General features: G+C 35.9%; 1 protein-coding gene across 11 annotated transcripts in view; it reads left to right on the top strand.

The window, feature by feature from the left end:
- Nucleotides 1-26,111, top strand: part of DEUP1 (deuterosome assembly protein 1) — a 247,949-nt gene that overhangs the window by 144,937 nt on the left and 76,901 nt on the right. For 9 of the 11 annotated variants that reach the window (XM_082409952.1, XM_082409954.1, XM_082409950.1 and 6 more), the window contains 5 exons: nucleotides 8,489-8,660; nucleotides 10,060-10,155; nucleotides 17,145-17,279; nucleotides 21,936-22,049; nucleotides 24,056-24,295. In XM_082409952.1, the coding sequence (XP_082266078.1) occupies nucleotides 8,489-8,660; nucleotides 10,060-10,155; nucleotides 17,145-17,279; nucleotides 21,936-22,049; nucleotides 24,056-24,295 (757 nt within the window). The remainder of the gene's footprint in view (nucleotides 1-8,488; nucleotides 8,661-10,059; nucleotides 10,156-17,144; nucleotides 17,280-21,935; nucleotides 22,050-24,055; nucleotides 24,296-26,111) is intronic. The other 2 variants (XM_082409957.1, XM_082409958.1) reach the window with 2 other exon arrangements.

The raw sequence follows: 26,111 nt of genomic DNA, 5'->3' as shown, positions 1-26,111 counted from the left end.
CTTTTCACCATTGAGTATGATGTAGGCTTGTCATGTATGGCCTTTATTATGTTGAAGTACTTTTGTGTGTCCCCTCTGTACCCACTTTATTGAGGGGTTTTGTCATAATGGATGTTGAATTTTGTCAAATGCTTTTTCTGCATCTATTGAGATGATCATATGATTTTTATCCTTTATTTTGTCTATGTGACATATCACAGTGACTGATTTGTAGTTGTTGAACCATCCTTTCATCCCTAGAATAAATCCCACTTGATCGTAGTGTATGCCTGTTGAATTTGGTTTGCTAATATTTTGTTGAGGATTTTGCATTTGTGTTCACCAGGTAATTTTCTTTTCTTGTGGCATTCTCGTCTGGTTTCAGTATCAGGGTAATGCTGACCTCATAAAATGAGTTTGGAAGAGTTCCCTCCTCCTTTTTTTTGGAAGAGTTTGAGAAGGATTGGTATTAATTCTTTGAATGTTTGGTAAAATTCACCAGTGAAGCCATCTGGTCCTGGACTTTTGTTTGTTGAGAGGTTTTTGATTACTGATTCAATCTCTTTACTAACAGTCAGTCTGTTTAGATTTTTTATTTCATTATGATTCAGTCTTGGTAGATTGTATATTTCTAGGAATTTATCCATTTCTTCCAGGTTGTCCAATTTGTTAGTATATAATTTTTCATAGTAGTCTCTTATGATCTGTTTATTCCTGTGGTATCAGTTGTAATATCTCCTCTTTCATTTCTGATTTTGAGTCCTCTCTTTTTTTCTTGGTGAGTCTAGCTAGAGGTTTGTCAATTTTATTTATCTTTTTCAAAGAACCAACTTAGTTTCACTGATCTTTTTTTATTGTCTTTTTAATCTCTATTTCACTTAACTTCTGCTCTAATCTTTTTATTTCCTTCCTTCTACTAACTTTGGGTTCTGTTTGTTCTTCTTTTTCTAGTTCCTTGAGGTGTAAAGTTAGATTGTTTATTTGAGACTTTTTTTTCTTGAGGTAGGTATTTATAGCTAAAACTTCCCTCTTAGGACTACTTTTGCTGCATTCCATAAATTTTGTATGTTACATACCCATTTTCATTTGTCTCAAGGTATTTTTTACTTTCTCTTTTTATTTTTTCTTTGAACCTTTGGTTATTCAGTAGCATGTTGTTTAATATCCACACATTTGTGAATTTTCCTGTTTTCTTGTGTAATAAATTTCTAGTTTCATAACATTGTGGTCAGAAAAGTTGCTTGATATGACTTCAGTCCTTTTAAATTTAGTAAGACTTGTTTTGTGACCTAACGTATGATCCAGCTTTGAAAATATTCCATGTGCACTTGAGAAGACTGTGTTTTTGTTACTTTTGGATAGAGTATTTTATAAATATCTATTAAGTCCATCTGGTCTAATGTGTTGTTTAAGGCTGATGTTTTTTAATTGATTATCTGTCTGGATGATCTATCCATTAATGTAAGTGGAGTATTATAGTGTCCTACTATTAGTGTATTGCTGTCTATTTCTCCCTTTAGGTCTGTTAATATTTGCTTTATATATTTAGGTGCTCCTACGTTGGGTGTGTAAATATTTACAAATGTTATATCTTCTTGTTGGATTGACTTCTTTATCATTATACAATGCCCTTTTTTGTCTCTGTTACAGTCTTTGTTTTAAAGTCTATTTTGTCTGATAAAAGTATAGCTACTCCAACTTTTTTTTCAGTTTCCATTTGTATGAGATATCTTTTTCCATCCCTTCACTTTCAGTCTATGTGTGTCCTTACATCCTAAATGAGTCTCTTGTAGGCAGCATATAGATGGGTCTTATTTTCTTATCTGTTCAGCCACTCTGTGTCTTTTGAATGGAGAATTTAGTCCATTTACATTTAAAGTAATTATTTTTTTTTAATTTTAAAAATTATTTTTATTTATTGTTTATTTATTCATTTTGCCTTTGCTGGGTCTCAGTTGTGGCATGTGGACTTCTTAGCTGTGGCATGCAGACTCTTAGTTGTGGCATGAGAGCTTCTTAGTTGTGGCATGTGGACTTCTTAACTGTGGCATGCAGACTCTTAGTTGCAGCATGTGAACTCTTAGTTGTGGCATGCATGCAGGATCTAGTTCCCTGGCCAGGGATGGAATCCAGGCCCCTGTGTTGGGAGTGTGGAGTCTTACCCACTGGACCACCAGGAAAGTCCCTAAAGTAATTATTGATAGCTGTGCACTTAGTGCCATTTTGTTAATTATTTTCTAGCTGTTCTTATAGTTCCTCTCTGTTCCTTTCTTCTTCTCTTGCTCTCTTCCTTTGTGATTTGATGACTTTCTTTAGTGGTATGCTTACATTCCTTTATCTTTTGGGTATTTACTATAGGTTTTTGCTTTGTGGTTACCATGAGGTTTACATGTAACAATTGCTATCTATAACAGTTGCTATAAAGTTGATAATAACTTAAGTTTGATACCATTGTAAAGCTCAACATTCTTACTCTTCCCCTTGCTGCATTTAATGTTTTTGATGTCACATTTTACATCTTTTCATCTTGTATATCCCTTAATTGTTGTAATCATAGTTATTTTTACTACCTGTTTTTGACTCTTCTTACTAGCTTTATAAGTGATTAACTCACTACCTTTACTATATATTTACCTTTCCAGTGAGATTTATTCTTTCATATGTGTTCTTGTTATTAATCAGTGCCCTTTCTTTTCAGCTTCAAGAAGTTCCTTTAACATTTCTTGTCAGGCCAATTTAGTGGTGATGAACTCCTTTAGCTTTTGCTTTTCTGGAAAACTCTTTATATCTTTTCTGAATGATAACTTTGCTGGTTAGAGTAGTCTTAGTTGAAAATTTTTTTCTTTCACCGCTTTGAATATATTGTGCCACTATACATTTAGTAGAACTAAATAATAGTAATATAACTAAGACGGATAGTATGTTAATACATTTTTAAAATGAGTTTTATTAGAATATTTTGAAAAAGGTAAGACCTGATAAGATTGCTCATCAGCCTTTTGGAAACTCGTTTTCTTAGGCTTGTCCATGTTGCATGAAATAGAGTCCTCTTTATTTTTTCTCCCTGCTTCCCTTCCTCTCTCCCTGCCCTTTCTCCGTGATGACTTCTACATTTGTTTTTTAAGGCAAAGCCCCTCTTCTCTCTCCCAAGGTGAAGATCCATTTCTGTCAGACATCTCTCATGTCCTGAACTGAACTCACTCTTTTTTTTTTTTTTTTGAATAGACCTGTTATCCACTTCTGTTTTCCAGACTGGTGATGGATAGACTGACCCTACATTTCAGTTTGCCGAGAACAGCCACTGTTTATACCTGTTGTCCTGGAATAATTATTATTAGTGCCCCTTTCACTTTTAAAATTGTCCTGGGTTGGATAACAAATCATATGGTCACCATAGTTATCTGTCTGATGAAGATCTGCCTTTTAAGAATCAGCACCTAAGCCCATTGTTAAAGGACTTTGGAGTGACATGTATTCCATGTATCTTACCCTAGCCCCTTTTACTCTGAATGACTCTCTCCACATTCCATTCCCCTGCCCTTTCCCAACACACTTGCCACTACTGCCTCCATTTACATCACCAGCTTTCTAGTTTGCTCTCTCTTCATCTCCAAATAATGATGTCCTGATATTTTAACTCTAGGATCCCCAGACTGGTATGTTCCCCTGCAAGTCTCAATGTGCCCCCTCCTTTCTTGCTTAATGCATTCAGACTGCTGTCCTGACCTCAGGATCCTTCTCTTGTGAATTGCTCCCAAGGATAAACCCAATGGTTAGGGCAGGGGTTTACATGTCTTAAGTAGTGTTATCAGGCACAATCCAACCAGTCTCCAATGCTGAAAGATTCAGAGAATTTTTTTTTTCTTTTTTAGCTCCTCAGTCAACTTTTCTAAACTTGGAATAATAAGGTCTACTTTATGGGATGTTATGAGGATTCATGACAGGAAGTACAGGAAAGTAATTAACACAGTGTTAGCATTTGACTAAAGGAAGAAATAAAAATATAAATAATGTACTGTCCAGTTATGGAGGAGGCTAAACTAAGCCTTTTGTATTTTATTTTAAAGTTCACTAGATATAGGAACAGATATTGATACTGAGACAGCCGAACTGCTATTAATTATCTCTGAGAAACTGAAGAAGGGAAAATATACTACAAGATTAGACAATTGACTTTCAAAAGGGAGTATTAAATATGACAAAAAGCTGAATTTGATGTAAAAGTGTGTTTGACTAAATCTTAGATAAGACTCTGGAAAAGATTATCAGTGGTTTGTGAGCATCCAGAAGAGGAAGCAGTGGCCACCAGGACTCAGCATGGATGCACCCGGACCACTGCATGCTAGACCAGCCTTGCTTCAAAGTGCAAGTATGCTGGTGCATCAGAGAACATATAGACAGAGATGTACTTGGGCTTTGGCATATTTTATAGGGCTTTTCACCACATTTTTTGTGGGAAAAAAAAATAAGGTTAATTAAGTGGATTAACATCTGATTATAATAAAAGAAATAATCAACAGATCACTGTGACCCTGAAGGGCTTGATAATGGAAGGCCAGAGGGCTCTGTCCTCTCTCCTGTCCTTTATGACATTTAACAATCACTTGTATGAAAAAAATGTATATGTAAAACAAATAATGCTTATCAAATCTGCTGCTGACACAAAATTGGGAGGTATAGCGAATATATTCTCTGACAGTACCAGGATCCCAAAATATAAGCTCAGATGTTACCTCTTTCAGGAAGGTTTCTGTGATAGTCCACGCTGTCCAATACCCAAGGGGTATTCGGGCCCCTCCTTTCTGTTCCCAAAAGAACTGTATGTATTCATCAATCTGTTACTGTACCTGCCTGCCTTGCAAGTCTTCCTATACACAGGCAGTTGGTTTTGTGTCTCTGTCTTCCTAGTTCATCTCACAGTGGGGAGAAGTCACCTGTGAATGTTTGCTTCCTTAAAGAATCAGTGATGACAACCTACATCGAGGCTGAAACTGTAACACTGAAATGTAATGAAAATAAATATAAATCCCTGCCCTTGGAGCATCCCCCAAAATGAAACAATCACAAGATAGTGAGTAGGTGGCTTTACTCGTAGCATGCATGAAAAGGAAAAAACGTGTTTAGCAAGAAAAAACTCACCTTAAAAGTCATATGATATCACTGCTTACCCTCCCCCCTCCCAAATTCAAAGCTAAGGTGATCTTCATCTGCTTGAATGAAAGTATGTATCACCTAAAACAAAGGATGTGAGAGTCCCTCTCTGAGCTTATTAGACCATACCTTGGGTACCATGTTAAAGTTCTGAACAATACATTTCAAGGAGGAAATCGACAAACAGGAAGGAACTTGTTCAGAGGAGAGCCGCCAGGATTATGAAGGTTCTGAAAATCTTAAAATAGTCATTCATTTCTTCAACTAATACACAGTTCAACAACTGTATATTAAGCATGTAGTATTTTCTAGGCAGTATACTAGGTAGTGAATGGTAGAGAAAAAAAATCTCTGCAAGCAATTGAAGGAAATAAAGATAACTTGTGAAAATAAACAAAGACCACCCAATAAGAACAAATGAAGGCTATTTATTCAAAGATTTCTATAAAAAGGGAGTCAACTATCACTTGCATTTGGCAGACTCAAAGACAGGCAGGAGAGTGGGAAGGCTCAACAGTGAAAAACCAGAGGCTTCAGGTATGCCTCAGCCCTAGGCTGTTGACATGGGGAAGCTAGAGGCAGGATCGTTAGAAGCAGGGCCTCCTATGTGATTGGTTTGGGGAACATATTTGCCTTTCTCTGGTTGGTCCTGAGTTGGAAGTGGAGGCAAAATTGGGGAAGCTGTCAGTCATTGACCAAGTCTTGACCATTCTAGGACTGTTGCTGCAAAGGTTTTGGGTCAGAATCCATTACCGCATATTCTGGCATTGTCTGTTAGTATGTTCAGTCTCAAATATTGAACATTGAGAAGACTCAGGAAGAATCTGGAGGTACACTGATAACTGTATTCAGCGTATTGATAACTGTATTCAAGTATTTTATAGTCTACAGTGTTGAAAAGGCATTTGTTCTCAGTGGTTACAATGGATCAAATTAGGACCAGTGGATGAAAAAGTTCTTCAGTATAAGAAAGAACTTTTTAAAACCCACTTCTGTCTAGATGCAATCTCAGACAGTGGTTACCTGCTAAAGGAAAAGTTCAGACCTAGGCTGGGTGACCTCTTGGCGGTGATATTACAAAATAGATCACAAACTTTGGCATGCACCAAGTGGCATGTACTTGATACCTTTGTTACCAATGCAGAATCTGGGCTCTGTCCTAGATTTGCTGAATCTGATCAGTGGGGTATGATAGATGATTCTCTCCAGAAACATTTGTGGAAGGTATGCAAACACTGAATGGTTAGTTGGACTAGATGACTTGTAAAAGTCCTTCCACCTTGAAGTCTAATATTCTGACTTTTGCAATATCATAGTCATAACCAGGAAATAAACACTTTATTCACTTATTTAACAATACTGATTGAGTAACTCATATTATGCCACACTCTATTTTAGGCCTATATTTTAATTCCATTAGCACGGTACATTCCTATATGCCAAGGAGATAGTAATGGAAAAAATTCGTTCATTGACTCTTCAGAGATTTATTGAGCATCTGCTATGTGCTGGAGCACTGTGCTAAGCCTTGGGGAGATGGTGATGAACAAGACTGATGTAGTCCTTTTTCTTTCAGAGTTTACACCAGCAGAAAAAAATAGACAAAATGTATTTACAGTAAAGGGTGATACATGTTGTTATGAAATAAAAATGGTGTGAAAACCCTTCTTTTCGTTCTGTTGTTTTTCCCCACATCAGAACTCCAATCAAAATCCAATCAAGTTTTTTTATAGAGGAATTAGTACTTCCTTTCCTCAGACTTGTTTTAGGTTTTAAGTAAAAACTGAGAGCCTTTGGGCCTTAGCCCAGGAATGTTAGAAGATTTAAGAATGGCATTTTGTACTTACAACCTCTCTGGTGTCAAAACTGGTGAATCTGCTGTTGAATAAGCCAATCAAGGGGACATCCCTTGTTCAGGTTGACTCTGGGTATTTGAGAAAGGGATTCTGGAAATTCTGAGTTCTTTGAGTTCAAATACCTATTTCTAAACCTATTGCAACAGAGCTAATTTGTACTACATTTTCCAAGCAAGTTTGTATGCAAAACACCATGTCTTTTGCTGTGTGGTATACAGGAAGGAGCTTAATTAAGATGGGAAGCAGCCGTCTAGGATCTAGTTCTGGCTCTTCCATTAATTAATGTGTGACCTTGATGTCGCTGGGCTTCAGTTTTTTTAAAATGCTAAATGATCTTTAATTAGCCCTAAAATTCTGATTTGATGAAACTAAATGGAGGAAATGATGTCATTTTACATCTGCCTCTCCTGCCTTCCTCCCAGCTATGCAAATATATTGGAAGCCCTATCAGCACCATTGAATGGATACTGAAGTAACTTGCTTTTCTAATCTGGACATTTGTGTGTTCTTTAAGCTGAAATCTGAGGCCTCAACATCTACCTGCTTATCCAGGCTGAATGACTGGATTTATACCAGGTCCTTGGGGAATGCTTCAGCTTCTATGAAGGAGAACCCTGTCCTGGCAGCACTTAGCAATCTCTCCAACTCTCGGTCTCTATAATTCTAGTTATCACCAAGGGTCTTGTTTCAAACACAGTAGACCTTCCTAGACCCAAAATATTACCACTTTTTTGACTAATAGTATCCCCATTGTCTAAAATCTTACATTACTCTGCCCACACCTGCCCACTTAGATTCCTTCCAAAGAGACACCACCAGCCAGATCACACCAAGTTTCTCTCCCGAAGGAGCAGCAGTGTAGCCCAGATAGTACATTTGAATCTGGTCCTACCTAGCCTAGGCTTGTTCCTCTCTCCCTGGCAGGCACAATTGAAGCCCCAGCTGACCTGCCATCAAACCTCCTCAACTTATGATAAGCACATAGGTATATGTATATTTACATGTAAGAGCATGGGATCATTTTTCATAATTAGAATTTTCCTTTGAATTAGCCCACTCTAAAATTAATTAATTAATTAATTAATTTATTATTTTTAAACTAATTTTCTTTATTGTGACCTTATTTCTGACGTAATCCACACAATATTTTTTCATTTTAGGACTCCCTTGTCTAAGTCAAAACTTTTGGGTCAGGGAGATCCATGCGTTACCACCAGTACATAAGAGAAATGCAGGCAGTGACTTTATCAATATATTGCATTATATTATGGCAGCAACTGTACTTTTTAAAATGCTTTTGAAAAGTATGTACACTGTTAGCTCTGAAATTAGCTTTTAGTTTTAATTTAAAATGTTAACCTCTGGTTTTCGGAATTCTTCCTATTTAAATAATTGAACAATTTGAGGAAATAATGATCAAGCTATTCAAAGCAAGATCATAATTTTTCTTGTTCTCACATTTCACTCTTTTTAAATGTATTTTACTTTTCTGCAATTGCCAGAGCTTCTCCTTGTGAGGCTGAGCTTCAGGAATTAATGGAACAAATTGACATCATGGTAAACAACAAAAAATTGGATTGGGAAAGGAAGATGCGGGCTCTGGAGACACGATTAGATCTTCGGGATCAAGAGTTGGCAAATGCACAAACTTGTTTAGAACAGAAAGGTCAAGAGGTACTGCATAGATGTGTTAATAAATTGTTAATTCCTCAGGCTGTTATAAATATTATTTGTTCTGTCAGAATATATTTTTCATTACACATACTTTTTATCAGGCATCAGCAATAGCATTTATAGCTTGAAATTCTGTCACAGTGTGCTAAATGTGTTCTATCAAATAAGCGGCAAGCAGAGCTTAAACCGGTAGTAATTTGCCAATGCAGACAGAAATAGAGTCTAGTCAATGTTGTCTAGGAAAGTAAACAAACATTCAATATGTATGTGAAATAAATACTGTTTGCAAGCAAAGATGTCAGTGATTTTGCTGCTGTAGAAACAAAGTAGTCAACAAAGCTGTGCCTTTGGATGAGGCAGAGTTCAGGAGCATTTGCCTTTTCTCATCTGCTAGAAAAATCTTTCCTAAAAGAAGTAAAAGGTAAAGCCTTGATTGTAGAACAAGAGAGAAAACAGTTTGGTGAAAGGAGTGTGTGTATACCTGGGCGCCCACTTGGTAGGAATGCCCTGGGCCCCAGTGAAGGTGCTTGTGGCCAAGCTGGTGATGGTAGAAGGAGGTCTGAGTGCTCTTGGGCCTGCAGAGGAGTTCAGGAAAGGCATACGCTTCACCTGATGTGGACTTTCGTGTCTGAATTTTTCTTTGGGGTGAGGCATAAGAAATGTTTACTGATCACATGCTAATAACTAAAACATCAAGTCAACTTGTTCAGCGGCCATTTTTCTACCTCTAATGGCCTCTCGATGGAACTTAGTTTTTTGTCATGGTTAACTAAGTTATTGTTTGGCCTAGTTAGTTATCAATAGAGGCAGGTCATCAGACCTGGCGTATGGAAGGGACTATTTTCTCACTTTTGTACCTGTCACAATACAGATGTGCGAACAGGGGCCTTGCCTACTTCTTAAGCAAATTCTGTAAGCCAAATCCCTAAGAACTCCTCTTAGACATTTTTCTTTTTCTTTTTAATTTGTTAGTTCTTATAAAAATGTAACAATTATTCCACAACACCACTAAAACAGAGCTCCCATTGAAGGTAGTAGTGCCTAAACTAAAGGCTGAAGTGTGTCTGCAGGGGTTCTGTCCCAGGAACGATGACATAAGCCTCCCAAAAAGATAATGCGAAGTAAATTTTAAATCCTGCTTTAAAATGTGCCGGTGAGAAGGATCTTTTGTCAAACATCCATACCATACTGTCTTAATGTGTACCCAGTGGAATAGTGCTAGCTACATTTGGTTTTTGTGAATTTAATTATTAATAACTATTCTAAGAACCACAGTACAAATATTTATTCTTGGTTTGGTACAGCAGTTTTATTTGAACTGTATTCCTCTTTTGTACATTTTCTGATTTTGTCAGGCAAAATTTAGAAAAATCAAAATTAAATTTTATTCTTAATTCAGGTGGGGTTACTTAGACAGAAGTTGGACAGTTTGGAAAAATGTAACTTAGCAATGACTCAGAATTACGAAGGACAACTACAAACCCTAAAAGCTCAAGTAAGGAAACTTATTACAGTTTAATATCATATGTTTTGGTATATGTTTTGACCTACAAAATTGTGTTAATTTTGTTAAAATGAATTATTTTTAGTACAAGCAAAAGTTCTAGTATTTCAACTACAGGTTATATGTTTGGCCCTGTCTTTCATTGTTTTATGTGTATTTATTTTGTCTCTTTTATTAGATTGTCAGCTCTGTATCCCTTTAACTCTTAGCACAGTGATAGACTAATGGCTTTCTATTTATCAAGTGATTAGTAGATTAATTATATCATGATAATTAGCTTTGTGAACAACAACAGCAAAGTATTATCTTTTGTAGTCACTACTTCCTAATAGGGGTGTCCTTTCTTCTATGGCAATTTAAAATATGGAGGTTTGCTATTACAAAATAGATATTTGAAAGAACAAAACTGGTCTTTATTGCTTTGTTACTGGTAGGGCTGTTTCATAAATGAGAGGGCTTCTGCATATATGATGAGAGGGATACTGATTTCTTTCTGATTTATCCCTATATTATACTCCCCACTGTGCTAGGAAGCAAAAAGTCTTCTCTTTCTTCCCACAGATGACACATAGGGCAATAAGCATCTGAGCATCTCAGGTCTCGTAGGTACTGTATCCTTGCTTCACTTAGTAAATTAATCAACGGGAAATATGGTTTGACTATGAATTTTACTTTACAACCAGCTTTTTTTGGAGTGCAGAGATTTCACAGATGATAATATAGTTAAAGGAGCCCAAAGAAGTTAAAGTTCCTCTTTACGTACCTTTTTAGGGAGGTGATCAGCCATTACAATAGGAATATGAAGCATTTGATTCCACTTAATGGGTATGATCTTACAAGGCTAGCTCTTAAGTCTACCTAGATATTTTGCCCGCAATTTAAATAGCTGCTGCTAGATGGTAGCTTGAATTATGAAACTTTATATATGGGTTTTCCTAGTTAAGACTCTAAGCATTTAACACAAGTCAATCAACCTTGCTTTTTCTATAAAGATGAAGCTGTAAAATAGCAACATAAATATTGAATCACTATAATTTTTCAGTATAAACCATGAGATCACAACCTGGAATAAGTTTGAAAAAATACAGAAATCTAGATACAAGTTAAGTACCATCTCTAAATTATATTTAACGAGTTCAGTCGCAGCGTACCAGATCTTTAATTTCTGGATTTTTTTTTTCTTGTCTGTTGTTAAAAAGTTTTGGGTTTGTTTACAGGCACTGAGCAGTCATTTAATATATGAATCCTTGCCATTTGATGCTTTGCAGCTCTATTTTATTACTCAGCTGCCAGCTAGCCAACAAATGTCTTTACGGCAATTTTCACAAAAATTTGTTCTGTGTACTAACACTGAGAGCTTAGGAAATGCTATTTACTCTTCCTCTTCTCCTGGACATTCACAGTGCATAGTAGCGTATTACAGGCTGTGAGAAGTCTTGCTTTAAAAACATCCATTTAGCCATTTTAATCCATCATTTTTCAAACATATTTGACCATGGAACCCTTCTGTTTTTTAAACTAAAACCAAATAACACCATAGCACAGCTACAGTGTAAACACCATAAACAGGTGTTTCACAGAATACACTTTGGAAACACTACATTGTTGTTGAGAGAACAGCCATCTGCTTCCGCTGCAGTTTTCTGCCTCTCTTTTCGTCTCTGGTTAAAAGAAAGGAAGGGAGAGAGTTAGGGAGGGAAGGCAGAAGAGAAGGAAGAGGAAAGGAGGGAAAAAGAGAGAAAAAGAAAAGTACTATGTATTTGACTTGGTTTGCATAATAACTAGTAATATGTCATTTTTCTAACCGGAAAATGATATCTTGTGGAAAACATGCTTTTGTTGCTGCTGGCTCACTCTACTGCTTCTTTCTTTGAAATTCCTCATTTGTTTACAACGTTATTTTCCTAAAGTATCTTAAAGGTCCATTTTACCACACTCTGTCTTAAAAAACTCAACTCTGTCAAAACTTTCTTGTAGAAATTGCTTCCTTTTATAAAATGGGGTGTTTTCTTTTCCTTCTAACCATTATAAAATTATAATTGTATATATATTTGAGATTTCTACTTCTGGAAAGGTGGAGTCAATGTACTTTCCCCTATTCTTTCTGCTAAATGGAACTAGAAATCCTGGGCATTATTTATAAAATGATAAGAAGACTCCGAGAAGTGGAGAGGGAAGACAGACCAGCTAGGACCTTGGGACCCAAGGAACAACAAGGTGGTGAGTTCCTGGAATTTCTTTTTACCTCTTATATCCCAGACTGGATAACAGAGAAGCCAGCAACCCAGACACTCCAGCAGGCACAATCAAACAAAAAGAGCCCCAAGGAAAGCCTGCTCCCTTCAACTGAAAAACCAGAAGAAAAGACAACCTACCAAGATTAAACACTTTTAGATAATAACTGCTTGACTCTAGCCAAAGGCCACAGAATAAGACTACGGCTGCAAACCCACTTCACCAGCAGAGACTGAGTGGACAGCCTCGGTTCCACCCTTACCATCTATAATGAGGTAGCCCAGGCCCCAACCTGGATGGAGTCAGAGAAGACTGAGTGGAAATCCAGGAGTTTCATCACCACTGGGTGTCAACAAGCCCCTCCCCAGCCCATGATGTCAGTGGAGACCATGTGGAGAGCCTGGACTTCTCTGCCCATCTGGTGGTGATGAGGCAGCCCTCCTCCTCTTCTCTGGAATGGTATCCGAGGAAGCCTAATGAGGAGTCAGGACATTCACCACCTCTCCGTGGTAACAGGGCTACTCCCCTCACTACAGCATCATTGAAGGCCATGTGAGAAGCAGTAACAAGGCACCTATGCCCCTCCAATCAAAGTGGTGTCAATGAAAAATGTGGGGAGCCTGAACTCTCACTCCCACTCAGCAGTAATGAGGAACACCTCCTCCCAGTTACCAGCTGAGGCCAAGTTAAGACCTGGACTTTCCCTGCCACCTGACAGCAATGAGGCAGCATTCTATTTTTCCCTACTGGGATGTTGTCAGAAAAGGACTGCTAAAACACAATATTTAAATAAAATCCAGAGTCATGTAACACAATACCCAAAAATGGCCTCAGTTAAAAAATCGCTCATCACACCAAAGACAAGGAAGATCTCAACTTGAATGAGAATAGGCAATCAAGAGACACCAACACTGAGTTGATATAGATGTTAGAATTATCTGACAAGGAGTTTAAAGCAGCTGTTATAAAAATGCTTCAATGAGCAATTACAAACATCCCTGAAACAAATTAAATTAGAACGTTTTAACAAAGAGATGAAACTAAAGAGCAAGCAGTTAGAAATTTTATAACTGAAAAATACAATAACCAAACTAAAAAAATTCAATGGATAGGCTCAAAAGCAGAATGGAGAGGACAGAGGACATAATCAGTGAACTTGAACATAGCAAAATAGAAATTACCCAATCTGAACAACAGAGAGAAAACAGACTAAAAGAAAATGAACCTCAAGGACCTGTAGTATTATTACAAAAGGTTGAAAAATTGTATCATCAGAGTCCCAGAAAAGAGGAGAAAAAGTGTAGGACTGAAAAAGTATTCAAAGAAGTAATGACTGAAAAGTTTCAAAACCTGGCAAAAGATGTAAATCTACAGATTCAAGAGGCTGTGTGACACTCAAATATGATAAATCCAAACAAATCTACACCAAGACACATCATGGTCAAAGTTCTGAAAATTAAGACAAAGTCTTGGAAACAGGAAGAGAGAAATAACACTTTGCCTATATAGAAAAACCAATTCAGATAACGGATTTCTTATCAGAGACCATGGAGGCGAGAAGGAAGTGGAATGTTTTTCAATTGCTGAAAGAGAAAAAATGTCAACCCAGAATTCCATGTTCGAGAAAATATCCTTACGAACCAAGAGGAAATTGAGAAATTCTCAAATGAAGGAAAACTAAGAGATTTTGTCAGTAATAGATCTGCCCTAAAAGAATAGCTAAAGGAAGTTCTCTTGGTAGAAAGGAAATGATAAAGACTTTTGAGACATCAGGAAGGAAGAAAAAAATTGGAAAAAGTGAAAACATGGGTAAATGCAATAGACTTTACTTCTCTTGAGTTTTCTATTGATAAATTGTTTGACAGCTGAAGCAAAAATTATAACAGTGTCTAAAGTGATTCTTAATGTATATTGAGAAATTTCTTAAGACAGTAATGTTAGAAATGGGTCATGGCAAAGGGACATAAAGAGAACTAAGATGCTGCACTTCACTTGAACTGGTAAAATGTTGACACCAGTAGATTGTAATAAGCTATGTATCTATAATATTACACCTAGAGCAATAACTAAAAATGCTATACAAAGAAATACATTCAAAAATACTATAGATAAATCAAAATGGAATTCTAAAAAATGTTCAAAGAACCCAGAGGAAGTCAGGAAAGGTAAAACAGAGAAACCAAAAACTGGATAACAAACAGAAAACAAAAAATGTCAGGCTTAAACCCTAACATAATAATAATTACACTAAATGAAAATGGTCTAAATACACGCATTAAAAGATAGAGATTTACAGAGTAAATTTTTTAAATGACCAAACTATATGCTGTGTTCCAGAAACTCACTTCAAAAATAACTACATATGTAAATTGAAAGTAAAAAATAGAAAACACAAAAAAAGACAGAAAAATATATACCCTACAAATATTAATCAAAAGAAAGCAGAAGTGGTGCCAAAATAATTCAATGGAGAAAGAATAGTCTTTTCAACAGTGACAGGACAACTGGATATCCACATGAAAAAGAATTAAGTTCAACCCTTACCATAGACAAAAATTAACTCAAAATGGATCAAAGACCTAAATATAAAAATTAAATCTGTAAAACTCTTAGAAGAAAACATAGGAGTAAATCCTCATGATTTCGGATTAGGCAATAGTTTCTTAGATTTGGCACCAAAAGCACAAGAAAAATTAGGTAAACTTGATTTCATGAAAATTTTAGAAACCTTTGTGCTTCAAAGCACACCAAAAGAAAGTGAAAAGACAACCGACAAAATGGGAGAAAACATTTGCAAGTCATATATTTGATAAGGGACTAGTGTCCAGAATTTAAAAAAAAAAACTCATACTAGTCAACAATAAAAAGACAGAAGGCCAAATTTTAAAATGGGCATAGATATAAATAGGCATTTCTCCAAAGGAGATATATAAATGACCAATGAGCACATGAAAAAGTGCTGAACATCATTAGTCATTAGGGAAATGCAAATCAAAACCATAATGAGATACCCCTTCACACCTGCTAATGGCTATAACCAAATGATAGATAACAGCGAATGTTGGTGAGGATATGGAGAAATTGGAACCCTATACATTACCATTGGAAATGAAAAATGGTACAGCCACTTTGGAAAACTGTTTGGCAGTTCCTTATAAAGTTAAACTTAGAGTTTCCATATGACCCAGCTATTCTACTCCTAGGTATATACCCAAGAGAAATAAAAACATATATCCACACAAAAACTAGTACACAAATGTTCATAGCAGCATTTTTCCATAATATCCAAAAAGTGGAAACACTCCAAATGTCCATCAATTGATGAATGGATAAACAAAATGTGGTATATTCATGCAATGAAATATTATTCAGCCATTAAAAGGAATGAAATATTGATACATGCTACAACATGGATGAACCTTGAAAACATTATGCTAAGTGAAAGAAACCAGACACAAAAGACTACATGTTGTATGACTCCATTAATATGAAATGATCAGAATAGGCAAATCTATAGAAAAAGAAAGTAGATTAGTTGTTGCCAGGCCTTGGGGAAGGAGGAAATGTGTAGTCACTGTTAATAGATATAGCGTTTCTAATGGAGGTGATGAAAATATTCTGAAATTAGATAGTGTGATGGTTATACAACTATGAATATACTAGAAACCAATGAAGTATATACTCTAAAGGGTGAATTTTATAGTAGGTGAATTATATATCAATTATAAAAACAATGTGAGAAGGAAAAAGGAAGCAGAAATGACTACATTACTGTCAGATAAAGTAGACACAATTGTTCACAGCTTTACTTATAATAGTCAAAAACTGGGAGCAACCAAAAATGTCTCAATATGTGAATGGTCAAACAAACTGTGGTTACATCCATACCGTGGAATAATACTGAGCAATAAAAAGGAATGAACTATTGATACACTCATGCATATATTGTACTGACATCAATTTCCTGGGTTTGATCCTGTACTATATAGTTCAATAAGATGTAAATATTTGGGGAAACTGGGTGAAGAGGACCCAGAACCTCTCTGTAATATCTTTGCAACTTCCTCTGAATCTATACTTATTTCAAGATAAAAAATAAAAACAAAAAAATTGGTTAAGTTATTTAGAAATTTCCTCACAGATGTTGATAGACCATGCCACTTATAATCAATTACTTGAAGGTAGAAGCAAGAAAAAAAAAAAATAGAGTCTAAGTTATAACAAGAATTACTGGTAAGAAAAAGATTATATCAAGCTTGATATTTAAGTTTATTTAAACTTATATCAACATGAATAAGTGTATGTTGTTTGTATCTTTTAAATTAAGTCCTCAGTTTTCTTAAATGGAGTATAAGTTGGTTATTTTATAGATTGAGTTACTGAAATTAAAATCGTCAACACAAGATGGCACTAAATAAAAGTAAGAAAAAGAACTTGGTTGTTTTAAATTTTGAGCCTTGCTACATATGGTTAAGACAAAACTGAACAAAACATTTTATCAAGTGAATCGCTGTTTAACTGTGCAGTTAATGAAGTTCCAAATTTACATGAAAGCTGAATTGCATTCAGCTTCAATAATTTAGTTTTAATAACTGGTTCTATCTTCACTAATTGGAACATTTAAGCTTTACTGCATTTCCTAATCGTGACTTAAATTTTGAAAGAGGTATACAAGAAAAGGACTATCGTGAAATCGAGTTAGAAATAACCAATAGTAAAATGTTAGCATTCTGTATTATTTACAGTTCTCCAAACTAACTAATAGCTTTGAAAAACTGAGATTACACCAGATGAAGCAAAATAAATTTCGACAAAAAGAGGTACCACACATCAAAGAAGAAATACCCTTTGAACTGAGCAGTTTGAACCAGAAATTAGAGGTGAGTTATATTTTCTTAGTTTCTCCCTGTGTATATTGAGATTGGTTTTTGTTGTTGCTGTTAAGGGCTATTTGTCACTAGTGTACACAATGACATGTACCGCTGTGGTAACAAACTCCGTTAGAAATCAACTTCTCATTGAATATATTTTCTTAGTGCACCTTCCCTTCAAGCACTTAGTGAATTAAAACATCACTTCGATTTATACATCTTTTATGTATATCAGCATTTTTGGAGAGCAAAAAAAAAAATTCAAAGGAACTGCAGATGTTGAGTGAAATTGAAGGACATCCCTGGGGTCACTTAAAGCGAGTGTCTAGTAAATCTTTTAATGGCTGTTTAACTATTAGGTACTTAAATCCCAATGAAGCCTCATAGCAGTTTTCAGAACAGAGCTTGAAGTTTCAGGATCTTTTCTTTGAAGAGGTAATGCCACTCCAATATAGCTACCCCATGTTACCCGGAACTTCTAAAATCTCAGTCCCTATAAAGGTTTACTATGTCATAGATACACTTATTTTAATCCCCTTAACTTTCCAACCTTGGAAAAAATAAATAAATTCTATTTTGGCTATTTTTCTTCCCTGTGCCCTTGAGCATTCCTGCTACTGGCCACATAACAGCAAATAGATTCTAGTATGAATTCCTGTGCTCTAACCTTACTAAATTCTCAGTGCTGGTCAATCATTGTTTTTTAATTGACCTCAAGTTGACCCCTATCATGTTATCCCCGTCATTTTTTTTTTTTCACTGTTCTCAAGCCCTAAACCCCAGCTTCTCCCACTGTCAGCCAATGATTTCAGTTTCTTCTACTTTGTTAATAGGTCATGGTTCTGTACTTCCCAATCACCCAGGTAGAAACCTCTTAGGAATCTTTGATCTGTTCCTTTCTCTTACTCTCATATTCCAGCCCAGATTTGCCCCTTTACTTTGTCTAATGCCTCTTATCTCTGTCTTTCTCCTATCTAATTGTCCTTGCCCTGTTTCATACTTCTTCATCTTTATCATCTGACTCTTCAATTAAGTCCTTCTCAAACTTTTCTTCCAAAATATTTTTAAGAGCAGAAAAAAAAAAAAAATCTGGAATCACAGTCCTAAAACCAGCCTATTGCAAGAACTTTGTTGGAAGTCTTTGGTTTTAGTTTTTAAATTCCTGCAAATTTTATATTGTACTGAATAATAAATGTACATTTTTTTAAATACAAAATTACTACCACTAAGTAAGTTTGACCCTCTAGGAAAATGCACTGTGTGTAACTCCCTGGCTCTTGCAATGGTGTAACTCAACTGGCTTCTGAAATATTCTGGTCTCACAGAAGATGCCCAAAGATTGCAACTTAATATACACGAGCTTTCACTGAAAATGCAGTTAAGTCACTGATGTTCCATTTGATTGACTTCTCATGGGGATTAGTGGGAGAATTACATTCATATAAATTGTTTGGACAAAGAAAAAGCCTTAAATTAAGTACTTTGTGTGTATGCATTTTACATTTAGGGAGCTAAATATTTATATAAAATGTATCTCATGAAATAATAGTGGAAATTAGTAGCAAAGTATGACTTGATATATTTGTACTTATACAAAAATTTTTAAGCACACTATGTAGATACAGTTTAATCTATTTTATTACAGAAATGCTTCATGTACCTGTTTTTGCTTAGAGGCATGTGAAAAATTAATGTGTAGGAGATGGGCTATTCCAGTTTTAGTCTACATCTAAGCATGTTTCTCCTTGGGGACAAACATTTATACACTGGTACAGTGATCGAGCAATGGGAAGCAGCTTGCTGTAGTGGAAGAACCTGACAGTTTACAACTTAAAATAGGATCTGACTGACTCGTTTATTTGCCCTGTGACCTTTAGACAAGCTGTTAACTTCACAGAGATTACAGTTTTCACCGATAAATGGGGGCTAAAAATATAAGTGACATGGTTATGGAAGAAAAAAATATATGTGTGTGTATGTGTGTTTAGATGCATTTGGGGGTAAAAATACATGAAGTCTGGAAGTTGCCTTAAAATACTCCAACAAGAAAGGATGGAGTGATAGATGAAATACAGATGGACTGAGTTGACAGTAGTTAAGCTGGGTGAAGGGTACCTGGGAGTTTGTTTGACTCTCTCCTATTATGTAAGTATGAAAATTGTCGTACTAAAAAGTTAAAACTATCTTGCAAGTGGAGGTTTGTAGAGTCCCTGACATACCGTAATCACTAAAGAAATGGTCATTCTACCTCTCAAGATTTAGTAGAAGGATTAAAACATATATATAATAATATAGCTTCTGCTAGAAACTTTGATTTTAATGCCTCTGATCCACTCGCAAACTTAAAGACCCAGAAAAGGTTTCTAGCTGTGGAGAACTTACTCTGGAGGTTTAGGCAAGTGTATGGAGCCTCTGGAACTGGAGCCTGGGCCGACACCTCCAGTCTCTACAAAATCCTTATAAAGCTCGCTCTGTCTTTGCACAGCCCTGTGACTGCTGGAGATATTGTGCTTACATGCTTGCTGATCTTGAAACCAATACATCTGTAAGACCAAGGAAGCCAGGACTGTTATAAGGACCAGCTGATATGTTTGTGACACACATTTTTAGCCTTGTTTGGCCTCATTCTTGGCCTCATGTCTACCTGTTGTAGAATTTGTAAGGAAGTGAGGCTGATGTTCCTGCCTCCTCCTAAAGCATGCTGGGAAATATTTATTGTCAAGATTGAGATTGTTGGGTGTTAAGTATTAATATCATTGAAAGATATGAACTGTGCAAGTCAACCTTGCCCACGTTTTGACTTCTGACTCCAAAAACTCCTTTCTAAATTAAACAGCAATTTTTTAATCCACCTTGTACTGATTTGAAGTGTACCTAGTTTTGTAAATTTGTCACTATTTCTGAAGACCCTGTTTTCATGTACCTAATTTTAAATTGTCAAATGTCAGAATCAAAGTCAATAACTTTAAATGAACTGTCTCCATTTATCTTAATAAATATGGTCTATTTATCAGGGTATTATTATATATTTAAAACAGGGTCTATCTGTATTTCTCCATCTTTATTACCACCACTCAATTTCAGGTCTCCTTTAATTACTATAAAAGCCTCCCAATTTATAGCCTTCTTTAACTGATTATTTTGGGACTTTTGGATTTATAAAATGAAGATTTCCCCAAATATTCTTTAAAATCATTTCTCTATAGAAAATATGAAATGCCATATTCTCATTTTAAGCAAGATGTAGCTTTCATTCTCTAAATTAGTATATTTATTTTCCAGCTAGCGAATCCAGTCATTTCAGCCATCTTCAAAGCATCGCCAATCTCTCTGGCCAAATGAACTCTTTTCCAGTTGACATATTATTGGGGATGGCTAAGATAATCATGGCATCATCTGCATGGCTTTTATGTGGCACTATTATTTGTACTAATACTGTAAAATTATTTACATGTATATTTCCCTACTTTATTTTATATATAAATTGATTTTTTCTTTTAAAAATTTGTTTCTTTTAATCATGAAATATTTCCAAATTCTCCTCTCTCCACAGTACCTGCTGTACACTAGGTACTTAATACTACTGAGTTGATAATTGGAAACATCAATGCATTCATGCCATGTATCTACATTCAGTAATATATCGCTATGGACTTAGTAGCTATAGAGTTTGTTTCCAACCACGTTGTTTTCTTTGCAAAATTTAGTGAGAAATGTTTACATTTTTGGAAATATTAATACCATGCTTTTGTTTGTACATTCATGTAAGTGGTGCCTGGCACTTTGTCATGCACCATGAGCAATACAAAAGTAGTGAAATACATAGTCCTTACCCTTAAGTTGCTTACAGCCTGGACAGAAAGATAAGATATGATGGCCAGCCCTAGGCAAAATTGATAAGCAGTGAAGTTTTCTTTGGGATTCCCAAAGCCACATTCTTTCCTCTTATAAATTTGTGAACAGATAACCAGGCTCCATGAAGACACTACTTGAGCAAAACGGTGAAGAACTGAGAGCATGCTGTATCAAGTAGTTCTACCACTTCTTCCCCAGCTTAGCCCAGCTGGTACTGCCTAAAGGAGGCCTGAGATGGTTGTTCTGTCTGTTCTCAAGAATGGGTCAATCTTGGCTTCACCTGGGATAACGGCTTTGAAAGCCACAGGGGACAAAGTCACTAAATCAGTCCAAGCCCCACCCCCTCAAAAACAAGGGAGCAGGTTTGGTGACTGAGTGTAAAGAATGAAAGAAGGGAAAAAAACTTCTGGTGTCAGCTCAGGAAATAGAAAGGAAGTACTGGTTGATGCAAAAAATTGTTTGAAACTCCGCTATTTGTTATCAGTATTTGTTATAAAAAATTTTTTACATTTTTAACAAACAAAATCCTTATTTTTAAAAAGTTGCAGTAAAGGAACTATACTCCAATAAAAATTAAAAATAAAAATAAAATAGTGGATTCAATTCCATACTTTCCTAGCAAAAATTAGAAGATATATCTATTAGTAAATCTAAGATGAGTGATTTGATACTTTTTTGTTTTCCTAATGGGGAAAGAATGGATGTACTTTTTTTCTCAGAAGAAATATGTACAAATGAAAGAAGCCCTGTTCATTGTGCTTTAAAATGAATAATTTTTTCAATTTATATTTCTCTCTCCACTTTTTAAAGGAATTTAGAGCAAAGTCAAGAGAATGGGACAAGCAGGAGATACTATATCAGACTCATCTGGTTTCTTTAGATGCTCAACAAAAAGTATTATCTGAGAAGTGTAGTCAATTTCAGGTACATTATCTAATACTATCCTCTAAATCAGAATAAATTAGAGGTTAAATACTATCACTCTCTTTACCATTCAGCATGTAATCCTTCTACAGATACAAATGCCAACTAAGGGAAAATAACCAAAGTAGGTCCAACACTGGGTAGAGTTACAAGTGCATGAAATATCTGTAATGACGACTTTAGTCTGTATGTCTCAGAGGGTGGTGCCATTAAAAGTCTCCATTGTTATTATGTCATTAAATAACATGTTTTTGCATGCCTATGAGCAAGTCATTTAGAAAGTCTTAAGACTGCTTGGTCCTGGCCCTCTAGAACCTTACAGCCTAGACACAGATAATACATGTACAGGTTTACAGATAATTAATGACAAGTGAATGAAAAGGATACAAATCCTTTTAGAGGTCGAAGGAGTAAGAGAAAAATTTGGACTGAGATAGTCAGGAAACATCCTCCAGCAGGGGTGGGACTAGGCCTGGGCCTAGAAGAAGAATGGTTATATTTTGAGACAAGAGAGAATGTATTCCAGGTTGTGGAAATAACATGAGCAAAGTCACTGAGGCAAGAGAGCAAAAGGCAAATTCAGGGAATGGAAAGTGGGCCAATTGGCTGGAAGTCCATGCGGGAGGTGAAAGGGCAGTAGGCAGGAGGGAAGGCTGGTGAGTTGGATATTAGATTGTAATAAGCCTTAAAGGCTTACCTAAGGAATTTGGAATTTTTATTAAAGCTGGTAAGAAACATTTTTGTTTGATATATACTTATTTTTCATTCTTTCTTTAAGTTACTTGAATTGTATGTTATACGTGTTCCCTGAATTCAACAATACAAAATAATGTGATATAAAACTGATAACCTCATCCTCTACTCCATTCTTATCCATTTAATATAAACACTGTTAACAATTAGGTGTTTATCTTCACATACATTTTCTTTTGTTTGTACAAATATGTAAATATATGCTTGTGTGGAAATTGTATATTTTTCTTTTTTAAATTTTGCTTTTTTACTTAATAAGCCATGAATAGCCTTTTGAGTCACTACTTAATTAAAATATTTCAAAGTATATAGTGTATATATATCATATATACCATAGTATATCGTAGATGTACCATAATTCTTTCAGTCATTTCCTTATTAACGAACACTCAGGTTGTTTCCAGTTTTCTGCTATTACAGTAGTGTAACAAATACGCTTGTATGTACATCTTTAAATACGAATACTTTCCTTTTGTTAAATAAAAGTCCTAGAAACGATCGCTAAGCCAAAGGGTATGTTCACTCAAATTTTTAATAAATATTAGCAGATTACTTTCTTAAAAATGATAGTAATTTATAATTCACGAACAGGCAACAAGACTATCCCTACTCTCACCAGCATGGACTATCCGTCTTTTGATTTTTACTAACTTGATGGACTAATAGTAACCTTGACTTCATTTGCTTTACGTTTCTCTGACTACTTGTAAGGTTGAGCATCTCTTCTTGTGTTTCTCAGCCTTTTTCATTTCCTCTTCTGTGAATTGCCTGTGCATAAACTTTGCCCACTTTTCTTTTGTGTTGTTTGTCTTTTTCTTATTGATGTGTAGTTTTTGTACATCAGAAATTACCCTTGTTACACATGTTGACAACTTTTTTGTACAATCCAGATTTTTTGTTTTATTTTGTTTATTTTTTGTCATAGAGACATTTTCAACTATTATGTAATTGAATCCATGCTTTTTTTCATATCTTCTATATTTTCTTTTTTGCTGAATAAGAATCCCCTAGCAAAAGCCGTCTACTCTACTCTGCATCTTTGCTCTGAGGTTATACAGATATATTTTCTCTTTATGCCATCTGAAATTGAGGTTTTTAGAATAAACACAAGACTGAATTATGGAGGACAAAACTTCATTATCTAATAATATATTTAAATATGTTTTTCCTGATTCTTTTCTATCATTCTTGAACTTTATTAAGCTTAAATACGATATTCTTCACTTAACTGACACAATTTTCATATTTCTCAGAAACAGGCACAAAGTTACCAAACTCCACTAAATAGTAAAAAACAGGGCATAGAAGACAGCAGCTCTGAAATTCCTTGGATATGCGAACCAGATACCAGTTGTGAAACCAATGAAAGAGATGAGTTCATTATTGAAAAGTTAAAATCAGCTGTGAGTGAAATCGCGTTAAGCAGGAATAAGTTACAAGATGAAAATCAGAAGCTCTTACAAGAACTGAAAATGTACCAAAGACAGTGCCAGGTAACATTTATTTGTTTTTCAACTGATACAGCCCATGAGTTGTACAAATGATGACTCAACAGGTATATGGATTAGAAAGCTAATTTTTTATTACATATGTAAATTCAGCTCATATTTCCTCTTAATAAGTAATTCTTACTTGATGAGTAAATTCAGTAATCCCATGGGTACTTTTCCGCACTAGGTGCACTCGGGTTCTGCAGCAACGTAATAATAAATATTACCAGTGCAGTAGAAGAGTGGTCTCTCACAGACCTCTCTTCCTAAAAACCATGGCCCTTTAGCCACACCACACCCTCTGTCCCCAGTGTTCATTCTCTCTGATGCTGTGCCTCTTTGCCTCTCAGGAATCCTGGGCTGGAGACCCAGGAAATTATTAAGGGTTCGACAATCTAATCACCTCCCTGAGAGTCATGAGGGTCACTCCCTGTGGTTTATCACCATTAACGTTATCATCGTTTACCAAATAGGAGGTAACTCCACCTTGGTAGATGTGATGGATGGTTTTTCCAAGGATTAATTTTTTTCTTAACTCAAAAATCATTTTTTGTCTCTCTCTTGGAACCACTAAGAAAGTTATGCAGCATTCATCAAAATTGAGCATTACCAATTTCTCGACTAAATATGTATTTCTTATTCATGTCTTTCCCAGTTACTTGAGACATTCTGTGGTTTTCTCTCCCATTCTAGGTCTTATCTCCCACCAGCAAACATTCAGCCTCTTTCTACTGATTCCTCTGTGTCAGTTGGCCCATTTCGTAGTCCCACTCCATTCCCTCCTCAGGCAGAGGTCACCTTTCCAGGTCACTGCCTGAGCAGACTTCCACTTCTCTAAGATATGCCACCTCAGGCTCTTCTTCCCAGGGTCATTTCTTAGTGTTGGGCCGACTTCTCCTTCCCTCCTTCTGCCACATTGTATGTGGGATTACGTGTGGGATTCATCCTTTCACTTCTTTCTCTGCCAGCATCTATCTTCTGTGTTCCCCTGTCCCCACGTTGGCAAGGGGACAGAGCACAGGCTCCCAGCTTCTCCTATCCTGTGGCATTTCTAAGAGAAGTACAGCTTCCCACCCCAGACTCCAGCTTTGTTTGGGGAGGGGGTGTTACTCCAGTACAAATGAGAAAGCAGATGTACACAAACCAAGCTAAACCACAAATGCTAAACACTGAGAAAGTCATACATCTTCTAGAAACAGAAAAGTTATTGATGACGTTTTCTCTGGATTCACTAGAATGTAAATGAGACGAGCCCCTCCTCTTCTGCTGTAGAGCTTGTCCAGGTGCTTTCTAGTGTTTAGCTCGCCATCCCCCCACCAGTCCTGGTGGAGCTGGGTTTGCGTGACTGCTGGTTCTGACAGGCTCCCCTTCCTCCCAGGGGCTGTTTCCCCTTCATCCCCCTGGACAAGGGTCACTGGTCACACCTCTGGCCCTGATTTAAAGACGTCTTAAATTTACATTTTGCAGCTGTCTTTATACTGCTAGAGGCTGCACCAGGATCACAAGGATTCACTTACAGAAAAAAAAATCAAATTATTCTGGAGTATGTTTCATACACACACAAAAAGATATAGTTCTAATGAAAAGATTTTTGAGAAGTAATTTGCTTCAAAAACTTCAAGGTGTCTAAAAGCGAAGATTTCTACTTCCAGGAAAACACTAATTAATCTTGATGCATCTAGAAAAAAATGCTGAAAATGATGCTTTTGTTTGGCCTTTTCCCTGTTTTATTTCCAAATTTTACTTATGTTTCATTCTTTTACTTTAGAATAAATATCAATTATTTACTGCTTGATAGCTGATTTGAGGGTTCAAAATC

Source organism: Balaenoptera physalus (genome assembly GCF_965194825.1).
Source record: "Balaenoptera physalus genome assembly, chromosome: 10".
Taxonomy (NCBI): domain Eukaryota; kingdom Metazoa; phylum Chordata; class Mammalia; order Artiodactyla; family Balaenopteridae; genus Balaenoptera; species Balaenoptera physalus.
The sequence above is the reverse complement of the archived record's forward strand: the minus strand, read 5'-3'. Positions and strand labels throughout refer to the sequence as shown.